General features: G+C 40.2%; 1 protein-coding gene across 8 annotated transcripts in view; it reads left to right on the forward strand.

The window, feature by feature from the left end:
• Positions 1-27697, forward strand: part of PLD1 (phospholipase D1) — a 172751-nt gene that overhangs the window by 69115 nt on the left and 75939 nt on the right. For all 8 annotated transcript variants that reach the window (XM_074367899.1, XM_074367900.1, XM_074367901.1 and 5 more), the window contains 10 exons: positions 1948-2138; positions 2379-2506; positions 4482-4627; positions 4846-4951; positions 5709-5774; positions 9322-9380; positions 10370-10462; positions 18204-18356; positions 20948-21097; positions 21793-21876. In XM_074367899.1, coding sequence (XP_074224000.1) covers positions 1979-2138; positions 2379-2506; positions 4482-4627; positions 4846-4951; positions 5709-5774; positions 9322-9380; positions 10370-10462; positions 18204-18356; positions 20948-21097; positions 21793-21876 — 1145 coding nt within the window. In that variant the 5' untranslated portion in view covers positions 1948-1978. The remainder of the gene's footprint in view (positions 1-1947; positions 2139-2378; positions 2507-4481; positions 4628-4845; positions 4952-5708; positions 5775-9321; positions 9381-10369; positions 10463-18203; positions 18357-20947; positions 21098-21792; positions 21877-27697) is intronic.

Consider the following 27697-nt stretch of genomic DNA (forward strand, 5'->3'; position numbering starts at 1 on the left):
ACTTGCTTTACTAACACTTCCATCTATTCTAGTGGCACTTGCATATCTACAAAAATTATACAGAAGATAAAGATCATGGTTCAGAACATCAGCTTGGGGGTCAGACAGACCTGGTTTTGAATCCCTTAGTAGCCTTACTCCATCACCTCCTAGCTATGTGACCTTGGAAAGGTTGCCCAAAATATTCATCAGGTTACCTAATCTCTCTATGCTTCAGTTTCCATGTCTGTAAAGAGAGGATGACAAACTCTTGTCCCCTTCAGAATGACGATAAATGTGATAATGGATGTCAAGGGTTATCACCAAGCCAGGGTCATACCAAGCAATCAGTACACAGTAACTGTTACTATAATATGAATTTCGAAGTGGGAGGGAAGGTTGATGGAAAGTGATGTAGGCGAGGATAGTCCTGTATTTTGCTAATAGTGGGCCACAAATTTGGCTCCAACTTTCTTATAGCCAACATGGAGGAAGAAATACGGTGGATTACATAGTTCCCAGAGAACTTAGACATACTGGTTCTATATATCTGGGGCAAACCAGAACCTCTCGTCTCTACTCCCATCCTTGCATTTCCATACAATTTCTCTTTCTACCACACACAGCAGTATAGGTTTAGAGACTTGATGAGTTACAATACGGGCTGCGCAAGTCTGCTCAAGACTCTCTCTCAGCATTTCTCACAGAGCCCCCAGCTCCTTGATAGCATCTGTAGGAGGGAGCCCAGCCAAGCAGCTTCTGCTCAGCACATGCCATTCTCAGGGAGGCCAAGACCATGGAGGAGGCCAGGCATGAGTTTGGGGTCATGTAGCTTATTTCCCTCACCAATATCAGGCACACCTGAATTGTGGGAACCGGCCTATTCACCTTTACACATTCACTCATTCCATCTCACAGTGAGAAGGTGGTAGATGCTTCCCAAATGTTTGGAATTTCCAGTAATGAGTGAATCTGGTATGGAAGCCCTCTCGTTCTGGGGTCTGGCTGTAGTAGAGACATTATTTCTGGCAATACGGATTTTTCACCTAACTGATGACAGTGCTCAGGGCTTAAATCTCAGTATTTTAAATGAAAAATAAAATTCTCTGTGAACATTTCTTCCCTGGGTACTGATGTGCAATGACCTGTGTTATTAAATGTCTGAATGAAATAGAACCAGTTTTCTAAAAAAAAAAGAGAGAGAGAGAGAGAAGAGTATAATTCTTGCACCTCTGGTATCTTCCAGAATAGGTATACTAATCGGTTACCTTCCAAGGCACGGATGTCATTATAACTCAAGTAAAGTCATGCCCAAAATCTCATTTCTCAAAAAGAGTGTACACTTTGCTTGGGAATCCCCTACTAGCCTTACTCCATCACTTCCTAGCTATGTGACCTTGAAAAGATTGCCCAAAATATTCATCAGGTTACCTAATCTCTCCAGGCTTCAGTTTCCATGTCTGTAAAGAGAGGAAATCCAGAAAGGTTATGCTATCATAAAAATATTTTAAAATCTGCATATTGAAATTATTATAAAATGCCCCAAGTTCTCTGTAGAAAATACTTAAAGTTGCTTATTTTAGATGATATTCTTTCTTTCCATGTATTTATTAGAGTTAAGAATAAATTCCTTTTCTCTGAATAACGATTCCCAAACCAAACTCCCTTAAGTCTTTCCTCACTTATCCAAGTTAATAAAATTGGATGAAAGATATATTGGCATTTATTCCATGAGCTGTTTCTTTTTTCTTGCTTGTTTCCTTGCTTGAGATACGATTAAGTATCTCACTGCAGTTTAATTTACAAGCGAAGAATCCTTTAAATGTTAAACCAGAAAAGAAATGAAAAGGTTGAGATAATGGGGCTCACACAACAGACTTGTTCCATGTGCTGCATCTAAGCCTGGATTTAAATTGTAGAATAGGGTTTTATTTGACCAAATTAATAAGTGTGGTTCTTCTTTCCCAGCCCCTTTGCTTTTACCCTGTCTCAAGTCAACATGTCCCTGAAAAATGAGCCGAGAGTAAATACCTCTGCACTGCAGAAAATCGCTGCTGACATGAGTAATTTGATAGAAAATCTGGACACGCGGGAGCTCCACTTCGAGGGAGAGGAGGTGGACTACGATGTGTCCCCCACCGATCCCAAGATACAAGAAGGTAAAGACTGATGGTCTGAGCTGGGGGAAGAGACTTTATCAGGACTTTCCTGGCAGAGCACAGATTTGAAACAACCAGCAAATGATTGATTCTCCTTGCCCATGTCTAACGCTGGGCTGAGTTTCATTAGCTGTTTTCTTGTAGCACGTTATGATTCTTAAAGAAGATGCCTGTAAAAGGCAAGTTATGCCAATATCATTGTATTCTTGCAATAACTGTGTTTACTTCTTTATTTTTTAGTGTATATCCCTTTCTCTGCTATTTATAAGACTCAAGGATTTAAGGAGCCTGATGTACAGACATATCTCTCCGGCTGTCCAATAAAAGTGCAGGTTCTGGAAGTGGAGCGCTTTACGTCTACAACAAGGGTCAGAACGTTTATGGACTCAACTTGTATTAGTCAATATATGTGAATTAACATGCTGCCTTGCATCTTCCTTCCTCCAGCTATGACTGTTTTTCACTGTTTGTGTTTTTGTTTATCATTGCTGAGTCCTTATCACCTCTCAGGTTTCTGCATCCTTCGCATTTAGTCTTTATCCTCATGCGCCTATTTCCCCATTCTGAAAAAAAATTTTTTAAGGCATTTAAGGCAATTTATAAATTTAATAAATCGCAAAATGCCTCCCCTAGTCCTCCTCTCTCCCCAGTTTTCTGTTCACTGTGGACTCCTGGGGCAGTGCCATTCCAGCTAGAATGCCAGATATAAGCCAAGGAAAAGTTGAGATTTCCTAAAGCTGTTTAGCAAGAAAATAATGATGTTACCTGGCTCTTGAAAGAAACAAAAGCCAGGATGCTGGACTGGCCAGTCCTGTTGCCCCGAAGTGCCGCTCAGAGAATTCTCCACTGCTCTGACTCGTTCCTGACGTGTTCTTTAGGCCCCACTCACATGTGTTTTCTTTACACTCTGGAACAGCACTGGGAGCAGAGTGCTTTCAACAACCAAAACTGCATCCCTTGAAGGGGACTGGATTGTCTAATTGTATAATTTTTCTCCCTTTATTTGGCTTATCTTAAATTGAACACTTTTCAGTTGAGTGCAAAGTTTCTGGCCTCTCTGAGTTTTCCTTCTTTGTAAGACGTGATATGGGAGGATGCCCAAAATGTTGGCCAAGGTGAAAGACAGCATTCAATACTGAACCTCAGGACTGGGTTCCTTGAACTGCTGGGTGTAGTAATGGTTGTGGATCCTAACTAGAGGCAAAGCAAGTGCTAGATTTGAATATTTCCTGGTGATGTGTTTGGATTCTAGACTTAAGAGCACAAATTGCATGGATTCTCATGCTCCTGTTTTATATACAACATCTGCACAGAGTGGTATGCTTTAAAAGTTTGCAAAATATACCAGACATCACTGATGAATGGCAGCAGGCTGGGAGTCACCCATGGGGTTACAGATACCTAAGCCCAGATAAACCAGCAAAGCAGGAGACATACTCTCTTCCACCCCCAGCACCTGTCAACATCTGTGGTGCCTAAATCTCCCCACAGGGGCCAGTGTCCTCCCTGAGGTGTCCATTCCCCCCAACCCCCACACCATGGAAACTTCTTTCAGGATTGCCTGTGCTTTATAAATATCCCTCATCTCCTGACACTTTCTAATATAACAAAATTTTTATCTCCCAGGTCTGTTAACTCTTCTGCTTGAAATAATTCACTAGTCACCAAGATATATTTGCATTTTAATAAGAAATGTTTTTGAAATTGTAAATGGAAATTCATTTTTAGTTAAGTAGTTGGGGAAAATATTTTGTGTGTAGGAAGATGTTTTGCTCTTTCCCCTCTAATCATCCTGTGCCTTCCTAGTCGCTGGTGTTTCTTCAGGACAGGGTGGTGTTGTAGGATGGACCTTGCAGGGCATTTCAGAAGGAGAAGGCATTAATGCCATTTGCGAAGAGCAAAAGTGGGCTAAGATTGTGCTCCACGATCAAATCCATTTCCTCCAGCTTCCCTCCCACCCTCCCCAATTGTCTGTTCACTGCTTGTACTTTTGGACAATCCCCTGTTGGCTGATTAGAGCTTTTATTCACCATCTCTTTTACCTGGTTTCTTATTTCAGGTGTAGGGGTGTGTGTGTGTGTGTATTTGGAGCAAGATTTGTGAGTTTGTCTTTGGTGTGATTCAGTTTGTCTTATGTATATTATAAGATGAGTATCTGAGTGAATATTAATTCTGTAATCGGTTGTTTTTGAAAACATTTTGCTTAAGTACTTAGTACACAAAATAAGTAGGCTGGATTTAAAGGTACTTCCATGTTACATGCTAGTTAGCTTTTGTTCATTGAGAGACTTTGGAATTCTTATTTTTATCTAAAATATCAACCATTTTTATTTCTCACTCTAGGTACCAAGCACCAACCTTTACACTATTGAATTAACACATGGGGAATTTAAATGGCAAGTCAAGAGGAAATTCAAGCACTTCCAGGAATTCCATAGAGAACTGCTCAAGTACAAAGCCTTTATCCGAATCCCCATTCCCACCAAAAGGTAACTGTTTCAGAATTAAAGTTATACCAGTACACAAGTTGGGTGGAAAGACTATTTTATTTGCACTGTTGGTTAACTAGTCTATTGTTGGTGGATATTTTTTATTAAATAGGTCTTCTAAAAATAAGCCATCTCAGGAAAGATACGACTAGAGTGTTGATTCAAAGAATAATCTAATAAATGTTTGCATTGTGTGTGTGTGTTTGTGTGTGTTTTAGACACACATTTAGAAGACAGAATGTCAAAGAAGAGCCTCGAGAGATGCCAAGCTTGCCCCGTTCATCTGAAAACATGATCCAAGAAGAGCAGTTCTTTGGTAAAAGGGTGAGTCCTTTTGCCCCTCTGTTGTTCTGAGCATGCTTTGGCTGTGCTGTAGAAACGCGGCACCTCCTCAGGGGTGAGGTGGGCCTGGGCGCCGCTTCCGTCACCCGCTGCTCCATCAGCCAGGCTGGTTTAGCTTCTCTGGAACTCGTTAGGTAACCCCCCACCCCACCCCGCCCCCAAGCCACTCTGACCCTGAGGTTGCATTTTCCCAGAAGCAGAAGAATGTTCTGTCAGGAGTGACATTATGAGGAAGCTGCCCTCCCTGCAGGACACTCTTGCGGTTTGTTGTGAGTCAAGGTTGAGCTCATCCTTGAGGGCTTTGAGATCTACTCTTTTTAAAATAATCTGTTTCCATATATTATCGTAAATACATGTAAAATCTCATTCCCAAACTCTAGATGGGGCAGTTAGGGTCTGGGAAGAGTAGGACTGAGTACAGACATGTGTGACAATAGGACAGAAATCTCAGGAGGGGAACACTTCTGCCTGCTCTGCTTCAGTGATACATGGTGCTGCATAGGGTAGAAGATTAATTTTTTTACCAGGAAATTGACAAGTAAGTGTCAGTTCTCTTTTGTAATCTGAAACTTTTATGTACTGAAAGGGATGTATTCAGGGTTCCTTGTCCAGTGATAACAGCAATAAATAATTGAATAGCTTATGGAAGCTAAACTGGAATGAAGCTCACATCATTGTCACTGTTTAAATTTTTCTTTAAGTAGGATGGTATCTCTTACCTAAAATATTTGCATTACAGAAACAGCTGGAGGATTACTTGACGAAGCTACTGAAAATGCCCATGTATAGAAACTATCATGCAACGGTAAGTACTATTCAGTGCTTTAAATTTTGAAATAATTTATAAAATCGTAACGTGTCAGCTAAATTTTGGATCATTTTATTAACACAAGTGCTTTTATCCACTTCTGCACTACTCCTTGGGTTAAACTAAATGAAATGAATACAAAGTCGATTTGACAGTAAGGATCCCGTTTAAGAGTATGCTGTTTATTTTAATCAAATGTAACTTAATTAATATGTCGATAACAATAGATTTAAATGAGCTTGAAATGCTACTACAGGCTGGATTATCTAGAAATCAACCTCCTTCTCTCCTCAAGCTTCCGGAATAATGCCCCAAAGTATTTCTAACACTGAAGAAAAAACATTGAGTAGTTGGTGATGAAAACAGTTGAGCAGAGTTGAATATACGGAGATTATGTGGAGCATACCGTGCTTGCCATCTGATTGGCCTGCGAGGCCCGTCAAAGGCCTGTCTTTTCGTGTGAAAGTGAGAAGCATGGGAAGAGCTAAGAGAAAAGAGAGGAGAGGCGGCGGGGCTTAGAAGCAGCTGCAGAGACGAAGTTTGGGAGGCATGTAGCTGGCCAGCAGGAGGAAGTGGACTTTACAGAAGGCATCAGAAAGCAGTGAGCTCTGCCCTCTTAGAGGCCCTTGAAGGGGGAGTGTTTTTAAAGACTTTAAATTTAAAGCTTTCAATTATCCAGTGGTTCAGATGATGGAAAGTGCACTGGATTATCATACTTTGTGCCTCTGTATGTATAAACTGTATTGCTGTGGAGGCTGGACGTGGGTGTACCATCTACATGCAGGACTTAGAGTAGGTGCAGTTATGATCTGGCCTCTGTGTAGAGAACGGCATTATGTAAGCCAGAAAGAAGGAAGCCCTCTGTATTTAGGAGAGGAAGCAAGAGTGCCTTGCCTCTCTGGAGTTTTTTGGTGACTCGCTGAGCTATTGCTGCCTGCCAGTGTGTTATTTGGAGGCTGGTCATGGAGCCAGCGGGTCCTCTTTACTCACAAATGCCTGGGGGCCGGGCCACGGCCCGCCTTCTGCAGCAGCTTCCTCTGTGGTGGCCCATGGACGGGAAGGACACCTGTGGCTTCACAGTCCAGGAGAAGAGTTTTCCCAGGGAGACCAGCACTTTGGGTCCAACCAGAGGACCTGAAGAGAAGGCTGGTGGGAAGGATTGCTTCCCTTCCTAGGACTCGGGAGTGTGCGTCTTTGAAAGAACATAATGAATAAGGATATTACTGCTTTTATTACTGAAAGTGCTGCTGCTGGTCGTATTCTCCAAAATCAGACGTGTTGTTTCCTTCAGTAGAGAATTATTTAGTGTGTACTAGTACCAGGGTGCGAGCATCTTCCATTTCTTTTACCTTTCTGCCTGCCTGTGACTTGACTTCAATATTTCTTTTGGCTCTGGCACAGGGCTTGCTGAGCTTAGTCTCCTCTTTCTCCATGCCTTACTATACTTGGGAGTCCAGTGTTGATCAAGAAATGTTTACATTTTTTCAAAATACTCATTTTTTTATTTTCCAATCATAAAAATCTTTTAAAAGTTGAAGCATGTTGTATTTAGATATTCCAGAGTGTCTTCTGAACATTTCCTTTGGAGGGGAAAACCTGGCTACAACTGACTCAATGTGTGTTACTTCTCTTTTTCTGTTGTTACTTAGATTATTCTCTCCAACAGCGGAATTCTCCAAAGTGCTGCAAGCATAGGATACAATATGATCTGTCTTAATTGTGTAATATTATTTTCCTCATTCTGAATGTAATCTGGCCCAGAGACTAGATTTGCAGGCTCACAAGTTCCTCTGGAAAGAAAAAAAGATACTGATTAGCACATTATTCAGAGATCAATAAGCCTGTGGAATATTGTCAGGCTAAATGGGTCATTAAATTCTTTTTATTTTATTTGAAAATCAGGATACATCTGTTCTTTTATTAAATTCTTATTCCTGAGCGTTACCTACCCCAATGGAGGATGAAACTTTTATCACTGAAGGTGCACTGAGAAGTTTGGACAACACAATCTTTGTTAAATTTCAAATTGTACTAATTAGGTTTGTTTCTAAATTGACCTTGCCACATTTGTTTTCAGTTTGATAAATCTGTATTAGAATATTTGTTGGCAAAGATTTTTTTCTCTATAATAGGACTCGTTTTTTCTATAAATGTCTCTTTGGTAAACCATTAGGATAAATTTAATTTTTATCTTAATACAAAACTTTAAATCTGCATTGCTGATATATACTTTTTTAATTTAGATTAAATTCTTTACAGTTAGCAATTTTGGTATGATGTTCTGAAGCTATGATTTCTGAATTATTTCAAAGAATATTTCCGTTGTCAACTATTTGGTAAGAGCTATGTGAATAAGAAAATAATCAAGTATTAGATAAGTGTTTCCCTGAGCTTTGCTTTTCATTTTCTAGTCTTCCATTCAACCAGTCTCTGACTTTGCATAAATCAGTTACACCTCTGTAGTAGTTTTTCCCAATATAAACTAGGATTAGTATTTCCTCTCTGCTTCTGAGAGAGAAAATGAGAAGTTATGGCTCAGGGTTTTTAAACATTTTGGATCCAATGGCTTAAAGTTCTGTGGTATCACTTTTATCAGTCTATGCATTTCTATGTTTTCCAATTAGACAGCATTTCCACATATCAGATGAAAAGCACATGGTCCTTGTGCTGTACACCAGAAATTGACACAGCATTGTAAACTGACCATACTCCAATTAAAAAAAAGTTCATGGTACTGAATCACCATGTTTTATACAAGAAATAAAATGTGAAGACCTTGACTTTCAAAATACTCTATAAAAAGTACTTTGTGAGGATATGTTTGATTTGAGGTTCTTAAAGGTATGTAAATCCTTTTGAATTTTAAGGACTTCCTTAAATAACCCTGAGAAAGAAAATTGAGTATTTAATTGGACCTCACAGTACTGACAGCTCTGAGAGATGTGTAATTTTTTCTAATAAGGTTAATAATGGATTGTCCCAATCACATATACAAAACTTTAAAGGAAAATTGTTGTTTCATTTTATTAATTCTATTTACAAGCCCAGATCAAATGCCATTTCCTCTGTGATGTCACGTTAGCTTGGAAGCGGTCACCCCCTCGCTGTAACTCTGTAACTACTTTCACATGTAACTGTTGTTCTTCCCACAGAACTCTGTTCATGGGGAGGGTTTTCCATGTCTGATCTCCTGCCTCCTAGTACCAGGAGTGTATGCTTTTTGTCTTTGATTTTCTGTTAAGGCTGTTATTGACATGGTCTCCCACCATTGTCAGATTTCTCCATGACCTTCTTGAGCATTTAATCTCTACATCTTAGACACATCATTTTCTTGGTTGTGTTTTAATTGTGTACATGCTCTAATCCATACTCTTTCAGGACAATACCATTGTTATTGATCTGTTTAGTCTGTAGAGTACCCTAGACGTGTTTATACACAGTGGTTCCTAGTGATGTTTTTTGAACACATACATTTCTCTCCCTCTTCTTTTTATTTATTTATTTCTTTTGCTTTCTAAAGTACTGTTTTTTTGGCCTCTTTCAGACGGAATTCCTTGATATAAGCCAGCTGTCTTTCATCCATGATTTGGGACCAAAGGGCATGTAAGTTCCAGTGTTGGATCTTTAAGAAGTGTGTGAAAAGTTGAGCATTAACATTTGATTTATCGGCATGCCAAGGTGATGGAGCTCGCCTGGCTTCACTGATAGCTGCTTTTCTTCCCTCTACACAAAACAGAGTATCTTGCTACATTAAACAAAGGGTGGCAACTGCTCCTACCTCCTCCTCATGGGTTTATAGCACAGATGTCCCCTAACCCCATGGGAGGGGTGTTTAACAGAGGTAGTAAATATGATATGTGGGAGAATGCATTAAAAATCAAATATCCAAGATCCCCTCTTCAATCACTTGTAGAAGTTAGCTGTTTCACTTACTTTCATGACTAAAAATAATACTGTGTAAAATGTATGTTATGTACCAAGACTGAAATCAACTTAATGATTATTTTTGTTCACAACGCAAGCTTGATGTTACTAAGAGCTTAACTTTTTCAGTAAAGAGGTTTGTTAGTAGTTGCTTTAAGTTTTTTGTTTGTTTAGCCATTATTACTGTTCTTTCTTTTCACATCTTTCAAAATCAAGATATTTCTCTTTCCAAAGTAGTAGCTTTGCTCTGCTTCTTTGCGTGGCATGGTCGTAGAACTGGAGGTGAAGGGATAACAAAAACCTTGGAATCTGGGGGTGAGCACCTCCAATGGTCTCAAAAGCAGCCAAACCTTCCTCCTGCAGGCATTTTTCATGATAACTGGAGGGACCACTTAGCATGTAGAGCCAGAAGCCTCCTAAGCAGGATGCTTAAGGTCCTGCAGTGTGTGCAACAGAATTATGTATGCTACCCCCAGAGCCAAGAGGCCTCCATCTGACCAGATGCTTTTAAAGATTAGCTGCTGGAGTGCTCAGCCTAGTGAACATGGCATTGAGCAGAGGAAAAAGTGAGAATGAAACAGTTTATTTAGTACCAAGTTGTGAGGCTGTGTTAGCTAAGTGTGAGTTGGAAATTTGAAGATGATGGGTTAACTTGACATCTCTTTCAGAGAAGGTATGATCATGAAAAGATCCGGGGGACACAGAATACCAGGCTTGAATTGCTGTGGTCAGGGAAGAGCCTGCTACCGGTGGTCAAAAAGGTAGGACTTAGGAGTTTTGTGTGTTTGTCTTAATAAACTGGATATTTGGGGGGTTTTTACATACTAGTTTTCAATTATAAATTCTCTGAAAGTCATGGTAGAGCAAATTTTAAATTATTTGAAGTTCCAAGTTTCAACATCTGTTTAAACATTCTACTCAAACTTGGGCTTGTAGGCAGAGTGTGCAAATTATATTATATATGCGAAAACCCAGTGAGCCATAGGAGTCAAAAATTGGTCAGCCAAAGAACATAGACAGTGGCCAATAAGCACATGTAAATATGCTCAACATCACTAGTCATTAGGGAAATGTAAATCAAAACCACAATGATAGACAACCTCACACATGCTAGGATGGCTGTAATAAAAAAGGTGGACAATAGCAAGTGCTGATAAGGATGTAGAGAAATTGGAACTCTCACACATTGCTGGTGAAAATGCAGTGGTGCAGCCACTTTGGAAAACAGTGTGGCAGTTTCTCAAAATGTTAAACATAGAGTCACCATATGCTCCAGCAAGTCCACTCCTAGCTATTTCCAAAGAGAATTGAAAAAAATATGCCTATATTAAAACTGATAAATGGATATTCATAGGAGCATTATTTAGAGTAGCCAAAAAGTGTAAACAACCCAAATATCCATCAGCTGATGGACAGTTAAACAAAATGTGGTATATCCATATGGTGGAATATTATTTGGCCATAAAAAGGAATGGGTATATTGTTTCTTTTTGGAAAGTATCTGGAATTAGATGGCCATGATGGTTGCACAAATTTGTGAATATATTAAAAAACCACTGAATGTGCACTTTTAAAGGGTGAATTTTATATTATGTGAATTATATTTGAATAAAATTTTTAAAATTTTAATGAAAAGAGAGGAATGCAGTACTGATACATGTTATATCATGAATGAACCTTGAAAACATTACACTAAGCAAATAAAAACAGATACAAAAGGTCACATATTATATGAATCTATTCATATGAAATGTCCAGAATAAATAGTTCTGTAGAGACAGAGTAGATTAGTGGTTTCCAGGGGCTGCAGGGAGAGGAGAATGGGGAATGACTACTGATGGGTATAGGGTTTCTTTTTGGGTGATGAGAATGTTCTAGAATTAGGTATTAGTGGTGATGGTGTGCACATTTACAAATATACTAAACTAAAATATACTAAAACCACACTAAACTGTACATTAAAAAAAAACTAAAAAAATAAAAATTGGTCAGAGTTCAGGGATAATTTTAGAGTTATATTTATGAGAATGTATATTATGGTAAGTGTGATACAGACAGAGAACTTTAATTCAAATCCCATGTCCTACCTAACTAAAGACACCTTGTGGAGCAGTATTCTTATCTGATTCTTATTTGTTCCTGAAAGCATGTATCACAATGTTTTGAACATAATAGACAATAACTGTTTGTTGCAATAATAATTTACCAGGAATTTGAAAAACATTAAGAAATACATGTTGTGGGGATGGCATAGCTGAGTGGTAGAGTGCATGCGTACTTGGCATGCACAAGGTCCTGTGTTCAATCCCCAATATTTCCACTAAAAAAATAAATAAATAAATAAACCTAATTACTACCCGCCACCAAAAACAAACAAGAAATACGTGTTATTTCTCTAACCTTGAAAAAGATACATGAACTCATGTATAAATGTGAAATTGAACTATGTGCATATTAAAAATATATAAACTTAAAACTAGCCTCTACCTTTAAACATATTTCAGATGCAATACCAGCAAAACATACCATTGAGTTAGGCTCTTATTTTCTGTTTTGAAAGGATAGAAGAAATTAGAAGGAAAAAAATCAAGAGATTAGTATAGAAACATTTGAAAATTTCTGTGCTACAAAAAAATTTTTTTTACTAAAATAAAAAGAGAAATAATAGACTAGGAAATACTTATTTTCAAATAAACTTCTGTAACTTATATAAATGTCCCCAGAAACTTAGGGTATAAGTAACATCACAGGCAATTCAGAGACTCCCACTTGAGGTATCTTCCCATCCCCACCCACCCCCAGTTTCACAGAACCCTGGGAAACCCTGGGGAACACTAAATACCAACCCCGGAGAGGAATGGAGTATAAGCCAGCCTGTTCCTGCCCCCGCTTCCTGCCCCATGCTGTGCCTCTCTGGGAGGCAGGGCTTCCCAGCCCACTGGGGCCTGGATGCAGATTCTTCCTGACTGCTCCTCCCCAGTCATCAGCTTTGCCTAAGTCTGCTTCTGAGTGCCAAGTACAGATTTTGGATTGCAAGCACCTGTGGGTCTTTGACTGAAGGCTTGCTTTGGGCTCCCTGAGCAGAGCAAGCTGGAAGTGTTTGCAGCCCCCAGGAGCAGCCCGCAGCCAGGAGCTGGCAGGAGTCCAGTCCCCTACCCCACTCTAGTGGGGTGGTTCTGCAGCAAGCTCTGCACTGTCTCCGGGAGTTCACCAGTGGGTTGGCAGCCCAACTGCCCACAATCAAGTGCATGAAAACATATCTTCCCTTTCTGCTCTTCCTTCCTGTCCTCCCCTTCGTGTACTTCTTAGTAAACTCCCTAATAAGTCCCTTTCCAACCTGCTTTCACTTGCATCCTTGTCTCAGTTGACTTCTGGAGCAACTCTACCTAAGACATCTACTCAAGCAACGGAAGTCTTGATCTGTCATTTATTCAGTCATTTATTGAGTACCTAATGTTTGCCAGGCTGTGTTCTAGCCGCAGTGTGAACCGTGGTGAACAGGACAAGGTCCCTGCACTCACGGAGCAATACTGGAGGGAATGCAGGCAGTGGAGAGGCTGACAAGCAATGTGAATGACATCAGTGCAGGTGCTGATCAGAGCCTTGAGGGGAAAAGAAGGCAATGGGGTAGTGAGGGACTTGAGGACTGCGGAGGGCGACTTCAGCTCCAGGAGCCAAGGGACTGACGTTTGAGTTGTAACCTCTGTAAGAAGGGGCAGCCCAAAAAGATGTGGGGTAGACTTTGTCATATAAAGGAAATATACCTCCTCCACTTTTTAAATTTTGAATTAAATCAGACATCAACCAGAACAATCTAAAAAGATATGATTCTCCCTGGAATGAAATGTGTCATCATTTAAAATTGTATAAATCTTTCCATGGAAATTGAAGCCTTGGTTCCATATTAGTAAGTATTTCCAGGGTCACATTCATGTGATATAAAATATCAGCACCGAAAAAGGATGATAAGACGCAGCTGACAATGTGTGTTTAGGACGCTTCCCACACTAGGAGGGTTACTTTCAAGGGCAACACTAGGTCATAACTCTCTTTTATTTTTGTTTCCATAAAAAAAACCATTCTGATTACTTTATATATCCTATATTGACAAATTGACATCGGGCAAACAGGGCAATCAAACTTTCAGTCAAGTCTCTTGATGACCTTGTCTCAGCCACAAATATAAAAAACAAAAAATGACAAACCCAGCAAACATTTCTTCCCACAATTTAAAACATCTGCTTAAACAGCACATCCTATTGATGGACCACATGATAAGTTTCTTAGCTCAAGTAATGTCTTAAGAGAAAGAGATAAAGAGCTTTTAAGAAGTAAATTTCACATTTGCTGAACTATGAGCTATACCAAGAATTACAATTTTTAGACAGTGACTAAATGATTTTCTTTACTCTTTGGGACCTATTTGTGCAGCCATTATTTAGGCAAGAGGGCTGCTTTACCTGAAGACTTACTCTGGGCCCTGGGAAGAAACCCATGGACATGACACACATTCCCTACTCTCCGGGATCTCACTGTCTAGGGGAGGGGCGATCATACACAAGCAGACAAATAAATAGTTCCAGAGAGTGCTAAGTGCTATGAATAAGCTAAACAGGATGGAGGAGGGGCTGCATAGGTGCCCAGGAAAGCCTCCCCATAGAAGAATGTTCAAGCAAAGGGTTGATTGACAGGAAGGAACCACCCATGGGAGAATCTAGAAGAAATAATTTCTAGATGAGGAATAGCAAGTGTGGAAGCCCAAAGAACAAGTTTAGCAAGTCTGAGGACCAGCCAGACCAACATTTGGAGAGAACAGTAGATGAGGCTCAGAAGGTGATGGCTGGATCACGTGGGTCTAGCTGTGTTTTAATGACATGGCAGTTAGTAGCACAGGTGGAAGGCACCTTGCTAGAACAGACCATAATCTCATCTGGTTTAGAACAAGAGCATTCATAAAACACTCACATTTATTGGTGCCAGGCATTGTGCTATGCAATATACATGAATCATCTCAGTGAATCCTCACAGACACTTATGAACTGGCCATTACTGTTATTCTCGCTTTCTGGATTTAGACCTCAGGCTCAGTTACCCAAGATCACACAGGTGAGTGGCAGAACCAGAACTGGAGCCCAGGGAGGCTGACTTCAAGGCAGATGCTTAATCCCTTTGCAGCAGGTGATGACTCCCAGAAGGCTGCTTGATGGAGTCCTTTCTTGATGCGTATCTTCCTGTTAGAGAAAAAAATCTATTGACAAAAGAGAGAAAAGGAAGAAACCAGGAGAGATTTACTGAATGACATAATTAAGAAGAGCTTTAAATAAAGGCCAGGCATCAATTCATCTGATATCCAATGACTGTTACAGAGAACAACTCATCGTTGTTAAAACAGAAACCATTAACTTTTGCCGTCAGCTTGCAAAATCCAGTAGTCATTCCTAAACAGTTCTGTATTTCCAGGCTGCCACATCTTGCAGGAGCCGAGGAGGAACTGTTTCACATAGGATACAATGATAACGGCACCCCCAGCTTTGAACCGTGGCCTGGCCCCGCCATACACTCAGCCCTCTCATTTCTGCTGCTGAATGTGGCATCAGAGCCTCTGCAAATGAGAGAAAAGTGCCTATTCCTGCAGGATGGTGCAGTAGACACCACGCCTCCTTCAGCAGGTGTCTTGGTGCAGGGCACATCTCCACAGTGGTAGCTGGTGGCCTATTCCAGATGGCGTGTTTTGCAGCCCGTGGCCCTGGTGATTATGCCCTGAGCCTATGATTTGTTCTGTAATGCCAGCGATGGGAACTGTACACTGGGCAGGGGTTATTCCATCACCATCCCACACTGTTGTCTTTGGTGTGGATGGAGCTCTGGCCAGAGCGAGCTCTGATGCCATTCAGGTATCCTTGCTTCCAGGCAGGCCACTTCCCAAGTCTGGTATGTGTGACTTTCTTTTGCAGACTGGCAAACCTGCCAGCTGTGGTTTTCAAAGCCTGTGGTTCCTTCCCAGTCAGCAGCACAGCTCACCAGTGCCCTGGGCCCGGCCCCTGCCATCTGCTTTCTAGCTTGCATCAGAAGTCAAGCTGGGACAAGGGACTGCAGCCAGAGTGGGACTTTTACCAGATATATGATCCAGCAACTCTCTTTCAGCCTTAACTGACTTTTATCAACAGGCAGCTACATGTCTGGACTCATAACTCAACCCCATCAGAATAACTGAGTTACCATTTGATATCATGGCCTTGGCATTTATATTGAGCAGGATTATGAGAATTCTTATAAAATGTATTGTTTCTACATTTGCTGAAAATTTTTGAGAATGTTATCCATGAATATTGTTCAGTTGCCTTATGTTAGGTTCCAAGTGAGAGACTTCCTTTGGAATTTAGTTTTTTGGTGAGAGACCTCTTTATTTCTAATTTATTCATTTGATAGGAAAAACCAGGAAGCGCAAGCCCACATGGGCGTGCTTCACCATGATTGTACTAGCATTGCGGTTAGGTGTTTGCTTTCTGTGACCTTGATGCTTTTCCTTTTATTAACCGTCTCACATGTATGTCCTTTACTGTATTATCCTAAATCCATCCCACACCCTTTTTATTGGGAAGGACACAGCCTACATATTAAAAAAACAAATGAATGAAGTGACACTGGGTGGAAATCCATGTAGATTTTTCTACATTAAATCCCAAATCCGAGAGCCACTGAAATGTAATGTAGTTAGCAGCTTCAGTAATGATTTATTATAGATTTCTTTTAAATGCTGAGTTCCCACGTTACATTTACAACATTACTTAGTTCATGTTCAGGTGTTCTGGCCTTATCTATTTCATAATGTGCTGTGCATTGCCTGATAAGTGATATAATACTCCCACCGATACTTTATTTAGTTATCAGCCAATTCACTTGATCACTCCACAACTGCAGGTAAATATGTTAGACGCCGCTTGACAAAGTTGCCATTTGTTTTCACTTTAAATCAGTCCCACCCTTTCTCACTCTTTCCACTGTCAGTGTCACACCTTTCATCTGCATCTCTACCACTGGATGTGTGGTCCTAACCTTATGGATCTGTTAGAATGCAGAATCTTAGGTCCGCCCCGGACCTACTGAATCAGAATCTGCATTTGAACAGGGTCCCCTGACGGTGCATATTGACACGAGGTGTGAGAAGCACTGTTCCCTATTGTTGGCAGTGACTTGCTAACCTGCTACATACAGTACATCCCTCTTTATCCTTCATACTTTCTTTCTAAAACATAGTTCCCGATTTATTGTCCCACTGCCTAGCAGGGGCATGAAGTTTCCCTTATTTAATAAGTACCTAGGTCTTGGTAGAAACACAGGCCTTTTTAATGGATCTGCGTTGGGGCCTGGAAATCTACTATTTTTTTTTTTTTTTTAACAAACATCTCAGGAGGTTCTGATGATCAGGCAAGTTGAGAGAACACTGGTTCCATGATATAAAGTCGGCCTCCTTCACGTGGCCTTCAAACCCTCCTCAGTGTGGCCTTTGCCTGTTTCCTTCCCCCTGCCCTCATCCGCCCATTTTCCCTAGCTGCAGCCCAGGAAACCCTCGCCTCCCCAGACGTTCTCCTAATACCTGCAGCGTTTCCACACCTTAGTGCCTTTGCTGACTCCTCCCTCCATGGGGGATGTACACCTCCACCACCCCTTTGGGCTCTGCCTGATGTGTTCCTTCCTGGCTTCACTCAAACATCAGCTTTTTGGGAAAATGCCATTAGCCCATTCTCTTAGAACAAAAGACCCCTCCTCCTTATGCACGTCCCTGTTTGCTTTCTTCTCCTAAGACCTGTCCCATTCGGGCTGGAACTGTCGCTGTTTGTGCCCCACTGGCCTAACTAGCTCCTTTGAGAACATGTCTGATTTGTCTTTGTGCCGTTTCTACCTCTGCCCTAACTCCCGGCTTATCACTGTATTTTTCCATCACGAAGCCCTTACACGTATACTGGATTGAATGCACATACACTTTGGAGAGATCATGTGCCCCTGAGCATCATTTATTAATGGTCCTTAAAGCCCCAAATGATTTGAAATGAACAAGAGAGTACGTAGAGCACTGGGTGCTTCCTGGATTTTTAAAAGGGGGATTTTACTTACCAAGAGACTGATTTGCTTCTTTGATGCTAGTTTATTTTAGCAAACACCAACCCATTCCATTTTCCCCACAGCCATGGCTTGTGCTGGGCGTCCCGTGAGTACCATCTGCACATGTCAGGGCCTTTCTTCCAGGCTTTGCCATTAGTGTTTAAAGAGCTAATGAATGGTCTCGAATTGCTTGGTGCCAGCACTTCTTAGAAAAACATAATAGAAAGATTTTTTATTTTTTTGTATCACAGTGATTTTTTAAAAAATAAATTCCCTTGTAAAAAATAAAAGCATGTCTGTTGTCTGCTAGAATGTATGCTTCAGACCTGTCATAATAATTTGTTCCTTTTGTTTCCATAGTTCAGTACAACTTTAAAACTGCTTACTTCCTTCTCACAGGTGGTTGATAGTGAAGGACTCCTTTTTACTGTACATGAAACCAGACAGCGGTGCCATTGCCTTCGTCCTGCTGGTAGACAAAGAATTCAGAATTAAGATGGGCAGGAAGGAGACGGAGACGAAATACGGACTCCGAATTGATAATCTTTCAAGGTAGAAATTACAAATACTTTAAAAAGACTTCTCTGGAAAACAGAGTTATTCTCCCAACCTTAAGTGAAGAAGAAGGTGAAATAATTTAGATGTTAGAAAATTGTGATTTAGAACTTATCCTCAATCAAAAGAAATGAAACTACTTTTGTTTTTATATATTTTTAAGAATAGAATATCCTGTATGCAAGTCAGAATAAATGATCCCGTGTGTCACTGTATGCCTGTTTTAACAAAATATATGCCTGTTGTAACAAGACTCACTACTCAGTAATACCGATTTTACCCAGCAAATAAATTAAGGAGTGATAGTTCATATTTTAAGAAGTAAAATTTTACTTTATAAACTGATATCCTTTAATTAACAAAACATGTAAAAAACAGTTTGATTTACAAAAATTCTGTTTACACACAGATTTTAAGAAAGATACTGTGAAAGGATACTCAAGTGTACATTTACTATAGATTTTATTAGTGAGTGTGTGTGTGTTGATAAATATGTTTCTTTTGGCAGATAATAGTTATACAATATATGTGTGTCTTTCTGTCTGTATATATTTGTCTCTATAAAGTTCAACCTGATGTCTATGAATGTATATGCGTTTCTCTCTACACACACTGACTGATATAAAAACATACATATTTATATGTAAATATATTACTCCTACTAATAAACGCTTGCATGTGTGTTTGTGTACTTGTAAAAAAATGCTGAACTTCCTGATCTCTGACAATAAAAGGTTCAGGATTGGTTGTTGGAAACGTGATGGCGCTGCCATCTCCCTCCTGGTACTACGTTCCTGTTTCCCGAGGACCACAGACATCAGGCTGCGGTTCTCATTGGTCACTGTAACAGTTACTTTACCAGCAGTCTTATCTCCATTTCATCCTCACTCATCTGTGCACTGTTGCCAAATAAATCCACAGAGATGCAGGTTTCTTCTGCTTCCTCCTTGGTATAAGTGGGCCTCCTCATTTTATCAAATAAACCCAAACTCCTCCATTTACAGTTGAAGCCCTTTTGTCTCTGTGCCTTTAGTTGCACCCTCTCTGTAAGGCAGCCTCTCAGGTCTTCACCATCCCTTCTCACACATTTTATTACGGCCTCTTCACCTTTCCTCTTCCTATTTCCGTGTTTGGAATAGATTTTTTTTCTTCACTCTGATTCATGTCCTGTGACAAGACCTCTGCTTGTCACTTACGTCTTCCACAAAATCTTTTTCTCATAACTGGTTTTCAGAGGCATTTCAGCTCAGTTGGAGTAGTACTTGCATGATGGCTCAAACCCCGGCACTGTCTGTGCCCTCTTGACTCTGCCGGCAGAAACCGTGTCCGCTCTGCCACCGAGTTGATGCCTCGCTGCTCCCGGCACCACCACACCCCAGAGCATTAGCCACCCAGACAAAAGCGCAAGCATCAGTCTTTGACGTATCGAGGGGACCAGTTTGGACATCTCTAATCCTTTTAAATAATGATTTTAGGGTCTGTGAATATAGCGCCTTCCCTGCTTCTCACATGATCCTTGCGTTTCCCCAAAAAGGCAAACTCTCCCTCCTCACTTGCAGTGCTCTTCTTATATTGGGGGTGGGTTTCTCCCTACATGGTAGAGAGACTGCTGGCTCCAACACCTTCTTTGAATAACTTATTTTCACCTGTTGGTGGCAGTCACCAATTCTGACATTTGACATGTGATAAAGACTTTTTTAATCTCCTGTTTTGAATTTTTTTTCAGCACCTATAAATCTGTAACCATGTGGGGTAGTTTAGTCACTGGAGATAGAAAAGTCCAATGCAGTCTGGCTTACGTCAGAGGTAATCATCAGCCACGTTAGGCACGGCTGATTCCAAGGTTCAGCCTATGTCACTGAGACACATTTTCCTGGCCCTTCTCAGCTCCAGCTCCTGTGCATCTGCTCCATCCTCAGGCTGGTCCCCTGGTGGTAGCAAGATGACTGGCCTCTTACACTCAGACCAAGTTCAGTGGAAGGGAAAGAATCTCTTCCTGGTGTTTCTGAGCAAGTCCTTGGATTTGTTTTCACTAGTGGGTGGAGTTGGCTTATGTACTCAGCCCTGAACCAGTCTTTGGGATCAAGGGCTGGAAGGTACCGTTTTGTTGGCTTTGGTGAACTCAGAGTAGGGAACGGATTCACCTCCTAAAGCACAATCAGGATGTTTCCAGAGGCCGAGGGAATGGACACCAGGAAGCCCAAAGGGAAATGTCCTCCCCAGGAGCCAACAACTCTCTAACCCTTAGATGCAGGACCTTACCTCACACCTCTGCCACTGTCCCCCTCACAGCCTGGCACTGCTAGCTGTAAGCCTATAGTAAGTGCCTTTACACACGTTCGCATGAGTGAATGGGGGAATGAGTAACCTGAGCGTTTGCCTTTGCTACATTGAATATACCTTTAAATCCTGCCAAAAATGTTCAAAAGTCTGCTCTTTTGACATGAGTAAGGTGCTCTTTGCCTAAAACTTCCAACTTATGTTTGCTGCAGTACCGAACAAAATGGGACATGGTTAATTTTTAAATTGTTTAAAGAGATAGAACCCAGAGTGACCATTCTTTCCCACATTTTGCTTTTCTTTTGAAGGACACTTATTTTAAAATGCAACAGCTATAGACATGCTCGGTGGTGGGGAGGGGCTATAGAAGAATTCATCCAGAAATATGGCACCAACTTTCTCAAAGATCATCGATTTGGGTCATATGCTGCAATCCAAGAGAACACTTTAGCTAAATGGTAAGATCTTTTTGCTCTAAGACTGTCAAAGTAGCCATAACATTTAAAATTATGGTGGTCTAAAATCACCTGGAATCAGTATTTGAAGCTGTGAAAAGATATGCATTATACTTAACAAGGGCCTTTCTTTATAGGATGACCTGAGCATAGATTCGTTTTCCAATTTTTTCTTTTACAGTTTTTTTACAGTGAACTTTAGATAGTTAACTTCAGATTTTGAAGTTTGATTTTAAAAGCTAACCTCATACATTTTGTTAGTGATGCAAAAGAAGGTTTATTAAAGTCATTAGCCATAATTTAAAAAAGAGGGTTTACTTGCTAGATATTTCTTTTAAATAAAATCCAGCTTAGCATATTTTTCTACCCATGAATTAGAAACTGGTTTGCTTTCAGTCTCAGAAGAACAACCACGTATGAGTTCAACAGGATGGAAGAGTTCCATCTGACCCCATCTGATGGTGAGACCCATCAGTTTGTGATTCTCTCACGGAGAAGAATCAGGTTGCCTCCTTCTCTCTGCTCACTGCACTTCCTGTATAGCAGACAGAAGGCATTGCTTTCAATCCTTGTTTTCCACGTATATAAACTGGCGATTTTGTGGAGACTTAAGTAGTGGCTTCCATCCTTCATTTTGCAATATGATAGATGTCTTTTTTTTTTCCATTTAAAAAATGAAACAAAAACTTGTCTTTCAGGTATGTCAATGCCAAAGGATATTTTGAAGATGTGGCAGATGCAATGGAGGAGGCAAAAGAAGAGATTTTCATCACAGATTGGTGGTTAGTATTTGTCCCTGGGGAGTTTGTTTGGAGGTCTCTGCATTTAGGAATGTACAGCAGTGTTATGCTGTTCCGGAATCACACATTATGAAAACCAGCAGTACTCACAGATGGTGTGGCCGAAGTCTCAACACATTAACTGTAATAGCCTCCAGTGAAAGGTCTTTTCAAAACACCTGGCATCCATATATATTCTTAAAATATTTAACTTGAACAATTTTGTTTTTGTCTTTCCATTTAGAAGCGGATACTCAATATTCATTTTAGTAAAGATTATGTTGCAATGCAAATACAGGTGTAGAGGTAATGGAAAATAAGCTTCCTTGAATGTCTTTCCTCATATTGGTTTATCTGTCACCAGGTCCAGTGAATATACTGCTTCTGAATTTTCCCTTTGAAATTGAAATATTTCCATTTGCTATTACTATTAAAATGTGCTTGGTAGTTACTAGGCGGTCAGCTTTTTTTGGAGATGCATCAGGTTTCAACTTTCTGACCCCCTTTAAAGTCATCCATGAGAGTTATGATGATTATTAGAGCCACTGGAAGTCTCATATCTAAAACCCATTAGCCCTTGGGAAATTTTACTCCTGGAGTTGGTGTAGACTTTGTAGTCTGACATAAGTCTCAATTACCCATCTGTCTAGACGGTGAAAACCCATTGTAGATGCTAACATTTGCTACAATGGAAATATTGAAAATGTCTAAAATATGTTTTCCTTCTAAGAACTTTGGTGCTTGAAATGCCCCTTGTTTTTCCCTATCCTGTTTCCTTCCAAATTCTTCCTTATATATGAGCTGTGGAAATATCACCATAACCCATTTCCTCCTAATTCTAGATTTTGGGGGGAGGGGAAAGTCATTAGGAATGTCAACTCATCTTCTTCTGCTGTTTTGCCTCGGTGGTGTGGAAATCTATAACTCTAGGGCATGTTTTCCCAACCTTGGCATTATTGACATTTTGGACCAGATATTACTTTGTTATGGGGGGTTGTTCTGCTCATTGTGGGATATTCAGCACCATCAGCATCCCTGGCTTTTATCCACTGGATGCCAGTAGCAAACTCCCAGTCTTGATCACCCAAATGTCTTAAGACATTGCCAGATGTCCCCTGGGGAGCACAGTCCCTCTTGGTTGAGAATCATTGTCTGGAGTCGGAGGATAAGGTGTGTGATGGTCAGCCTGTCTATCGTGGACCTGTTTATTCTCATGTTTGTGGAGGAGCTTAGTCTTGGTTTCATATTCTTGCCAAGTTTTGTCTCTTTAGTCAGTTACCAAGAATAAAAGTTTCATACTCAGGAGCTATTTCTTTGGTTGCCTACTTTCTAAACACTTATTAGAATGAATTCAAGCTTAGTGTAGTACGTGTATTCCTTTAAAAAGTATTTCTGAAAGTTTTACAAGGACATGAAAGAGACTGAAAATAGTGTTTCCACTGAGCCTGTATTTTCATGTTTACACGAGCAAATAATACCTCTTTTCAAGGTTCTGAACACTAAAGTACAAACTCTCATTTAAACATCTAAAAAGATGAAACCTTGAATGTTTTCTCTTCTACTGTCAGCAGGAAAATGAATCAAGAGGCTGTTTCTTTTTCATGATGTGCTAGGATAATATCTTATTACAACACTTCCTTTGAAATAAAACCTTCGCAGGAACCTCCCTCAAAACAAGTGAAGAGAATTCCTGTCATGCAAGTATATTGCAAAAGAGAGCATTCAGAAAGTTTACTACACCCTGACTTGTCTGGCTCTGAGGAAGTGAAGTGCACAGTGAGAGGATGCACACGCCCTTTAGGAGCCTCTAAACTCACTTGAGAGACATTATATACTTAAGCAAAAACTGTTTGTCGGTTTCTAAAACCATTAGTATGAAAGGAAAGGCAGATAGGGTGAAATGAGAAATAACCTGGGACCTAGAAGCACTGAGTTCCTTTGTGATTTCATTTAACCACCCACCCATTCATTTAGTAATTTATTCACTCATTAATTCCAGACCTATTTAATGAGCAGCTGCTGTGTGACAGGTACTGAACTGGGCCAAGGGCACAGAAAGATGAATGAGAAGCTGCCCCTATGCGGGAACAACAGACAGTCAGGAAGTCGTGCGTGAGACATGGGATTGGGGCAAACTCAGTGGTGAGGGTCAGCATAACAGAAGGCGTGGGGGTGGGGGGAGCACAGAGGAAGGGGCAGTGACTGAGCCTGAAGGAGCTGTGGAAGCTTCACAGCAGAGAACGCTGGCCCAGGTCCTGGGGGATGGAGCTGACAGATGAAGACAGCTGACTGTTTTAGGCAGAGGGATAGCCAGGACCAAGGCACACAGGGGTGAGAGAGCACAGCAGTTTTGGAGGAGGGTAGAGGTGGTGTACTGCTTGAGCATAGCATCCTTTGGGATGGGGGGGGTGGAGACAACACTCAAAAGATGGGTTAAAGACAAACTGTGTTCGCTGGTGTGATCCCCAAAACGAGGCTGGCCACCAAGGTGTGGCTTGCAGTCCGCTGCTGTAACTTGGGACGGATCCACATAGCGTGGCGTAGCACAGCTTCCTCTTAGTGATGGTGAATTCTGATTCCCCACTGGCCAGCAGGGATGTGTGGAGCAAGTGTGTTGAGTCCCTTGTGTGGCCTGTTGGCAGTGGGGGTGCAGGTGGGGTCTGCCACAGTGTCTGTACTGAGTCTGTGTATTAAACGGGTCTAAGAGAGACAGGAGTATTAAAACTGGAGAATAAGGAAGAAGAATCATAAACCAAGATTTTTAAAGAGGGAGTTTATCAAAGGAAGAGAAACAGAAGCGAGATCTCCTTTGGGCTTGGAGACAAAGGCTGTAAAGTTCAAAAACAAAATCAACATTTCATTATTGACTGGCTCACACACTCAGACTATTCTAAGTAGAAGAACACATTTAAGTTGATTTTAATGTTATGTTTTTCATAAGGTGTATTGGAATTCTTTAGTAATTATTTATTTTAAAAATTTAGTATTTTTTTTAATGTTAGTGATCCCAAAGGGTATGTAGTAGTATCTCATTGTGGGGTTTTTTTAATATTTTTTTACTGAGTTATAGTCAGTTTACAATGTTATATCAATTTCCAGTGTGGAGCACAATTTTTCAGTTATACATGAACATACATATATTCATTGTCACATTCTTTTTCACTGAACTATCACAAGATCTTGTATGTATTTCCCTGTGCTATACAGTATAATCTTGTTTATCTATTCTACATATGCCTGTCAGTATCTACAAATTTTGAACTCCCAGTCTGTCCCTTTCCACCCACCTCCCCGTTGGCAACCACAAGTTTGTATTCTATGTCTGTGATTCTGTTTCTGTTTTGTATTTATGTTCTTTTTTTTTTTAGATTCCACATATGAGCAATCTCATATGGTATTTTTCTTTCTCTTTCTGGCTTACTTCACTTAGAATGACATTCTCCAGGGACATCCATGTGGCTGCAAATGGCATTATGTTGTCGGTTTTTATAGCTGAATACTATTCCGTTGTATAAATATACCACTTCTTTATCCAGTCATTTGTTGATGGACGTTTCAGTTGTTTCCATGTCTTGGCTATTGTAAATAGTGCTGCTATGAACGTTGGGGTGCAGGTGTCTTTTTGAAGTAGGGTTCCTTCTGGATATATGCCCAGGAGCAGGATTCCTGGGTCATATGGTAAGTCTATTCCTAGTCTTTTGAGGAATCTCCATACTGTTTTCAACAGTGGCCGCACCAAACTGCATTCCTACCAGCAGTGTAGGAGGGTTCCCTTTTCTCCACAGCCTCTCCAGCATTTGTCATTTGTGGACTTTTGAATGACAGCCATTATGCCTGGTGTGAGGTGATACCTCATTGTAGTTTTGATTTGCATTTCTCTGTTACTGAGTGATATTGAGCACTTTTTCATGTGCCTATGAGTCATTTGTATTTCTTCCTTGGAAAATTGTTTGTTTAGGTCTTCTGCCCATTTTTGGATTGGGTTGTTTGTTTTTTTCTTATTAAGTCGTATGAGCTGCTTATATATTCTGGAGATCAAGCCTTTGTCAGTTTTATCTTTTGCAAAAATTTTCTCCCGTTCTGTAGTTTGTCATTTTGTTTTGTTTATGGTTTCCTTTGCTGTGCAGAAGCTTGTAAGTTTAATTAGGTCCCATTTGTTTATTCTTGCTTTTATTTCTATTGCTTGGGTAGACTGCCCTAAGAGAACATTTTTGAGATATATGTGAGATAATGTTTTGCCTATGTTTTATTCTAGGAGGTTTGTTGTATCTTGCCTTATGTTTAAGTCTTTGATCCATTTTGAGTTTATTTTTGTGTATGGTGTAAGGGAGTGTTCTAGCTTCATTGATTTACATACTGCTGTCCAGTTTTCCCAACACCATTTGCTGAAGAGACTGTCTTTATTCCATTGTATATTTTTGCCTCCTTTGTCGAAGATTAGTTGACCAAAAGTTTGTGGGTTCATTTCTGGGCTCTCTATTCTGTTCCATTGGTCCATATGTCTGTTTTTGTACCAAGACCATGCTGTCTTGATGACTGTAGCTCTGTAGTATTGTCTGAAGTCTGGGAGAGTTATTCCTCCAGCCTCTTTCTTTTTCTTCAGTAATGCTTTGGCAATTCTAGGTCTTTGATGGTTCCATATAAATTTTATTATGATTTGTTGTAGTTCTGTGAAATATGTCCTGGGTAATTTGACAGGGAATGCATTAAATCTGTAGATTGCCTTGGGCAGTGTGACCATTTTAACAATATTGATTCTTCCAATTCAGGAGCATGGGATATCTTTCCATTTTTTTTAATCTTCTTTAATTTCCTTCATCAATGGTTTATAGTTTTCCATGTATAAGTCTTTCACCTCCTTGGTTAGATTTATTCCTAAGTATTTTATTACTTTGGGTGCTATTTTAAAGGGGATTGTTTCTTTACTTTCTTTTTCTGTTGATTCATCGTTAGTGTAAAGAAATGCAACTGATTTTTGAACGTTAATCTTGTAACTTCCTACCTTGCTGAATTCTTCATTTAGTTCTAGTAGTTTTTGTGTGGAGCTTTTAGGGTTTTCTATATATGGTATCGTGTCATTGGCATATAGTGACACTTTTACCTCTTCTTTTCCAGTTTGGATCCCTTTTATTTCTCTCTTGACTGATTGCTGTGGCTAGGACTTCCAAGACTATGTTGAATAGGAGTAGTGATAGTGGGCAGCCTTGTCTTGTCCCAGATTTTAGTGGGAAGCTTTTGAGTTTTTCACCATTGAATACTATGCTGGCTGTAGGTTTGTCATATATACCTTTTATTATGTTGAAATATGTTCCTTTTATACCCACTTTGGTGAGAGTTTTTATCATAAATGTGTGTTGAATTTTATCAAATGCTTTTTCTGCATCTATTGAGATGATCAGGTGGTTTTTGTCCTTTTTCTTGTTGATGTGATGTATTACATTGATTGATTTGTGTATGTCGAACCACCCTTGTGTCCCTGGGATGAACCCTACTTGGTCATGATGTATAATCTTTTTTATGTGCTGTTGGATTCTATTTGCTAATATTTTGGTGAGGATTTTTGCATCTATGTTCATCAGTGATATGGGCCTATAATTCTCTTTTTTGGTAGTGTCATTGCCTGGTTTTGGTATCAGGGTGATGGTGGCTTCATAGAATGAGTTTGGGAGTATTCCCTCTTTTTCAGTCTCTGGAAGAGTTTGAGAAGGACTGGTATGAGTTCTTCTTTGTATGTTTGGTAGAATTCCCCGGTGTAGCCATCCGGTCCTGGACTTTTATTTGTAGGGAGGTTTTTTATTGCTAATTCGATTTCATTTCTAGTGAT

This window comes from Camelus bactrianus, chromosome 1 (genome assembly GCF_048773025.1).
Source record: "Camelus bactrianus isolate YW-2024 breed Bactrian camel chromosome 1, ASM4877302v1, whole genome shotgun sequence".
NCBI lineage: Eukaryota > Metazoa > Chordata > Mammalia > Artiodactyla > Camelidae > Camelus > Camelus bactrianus.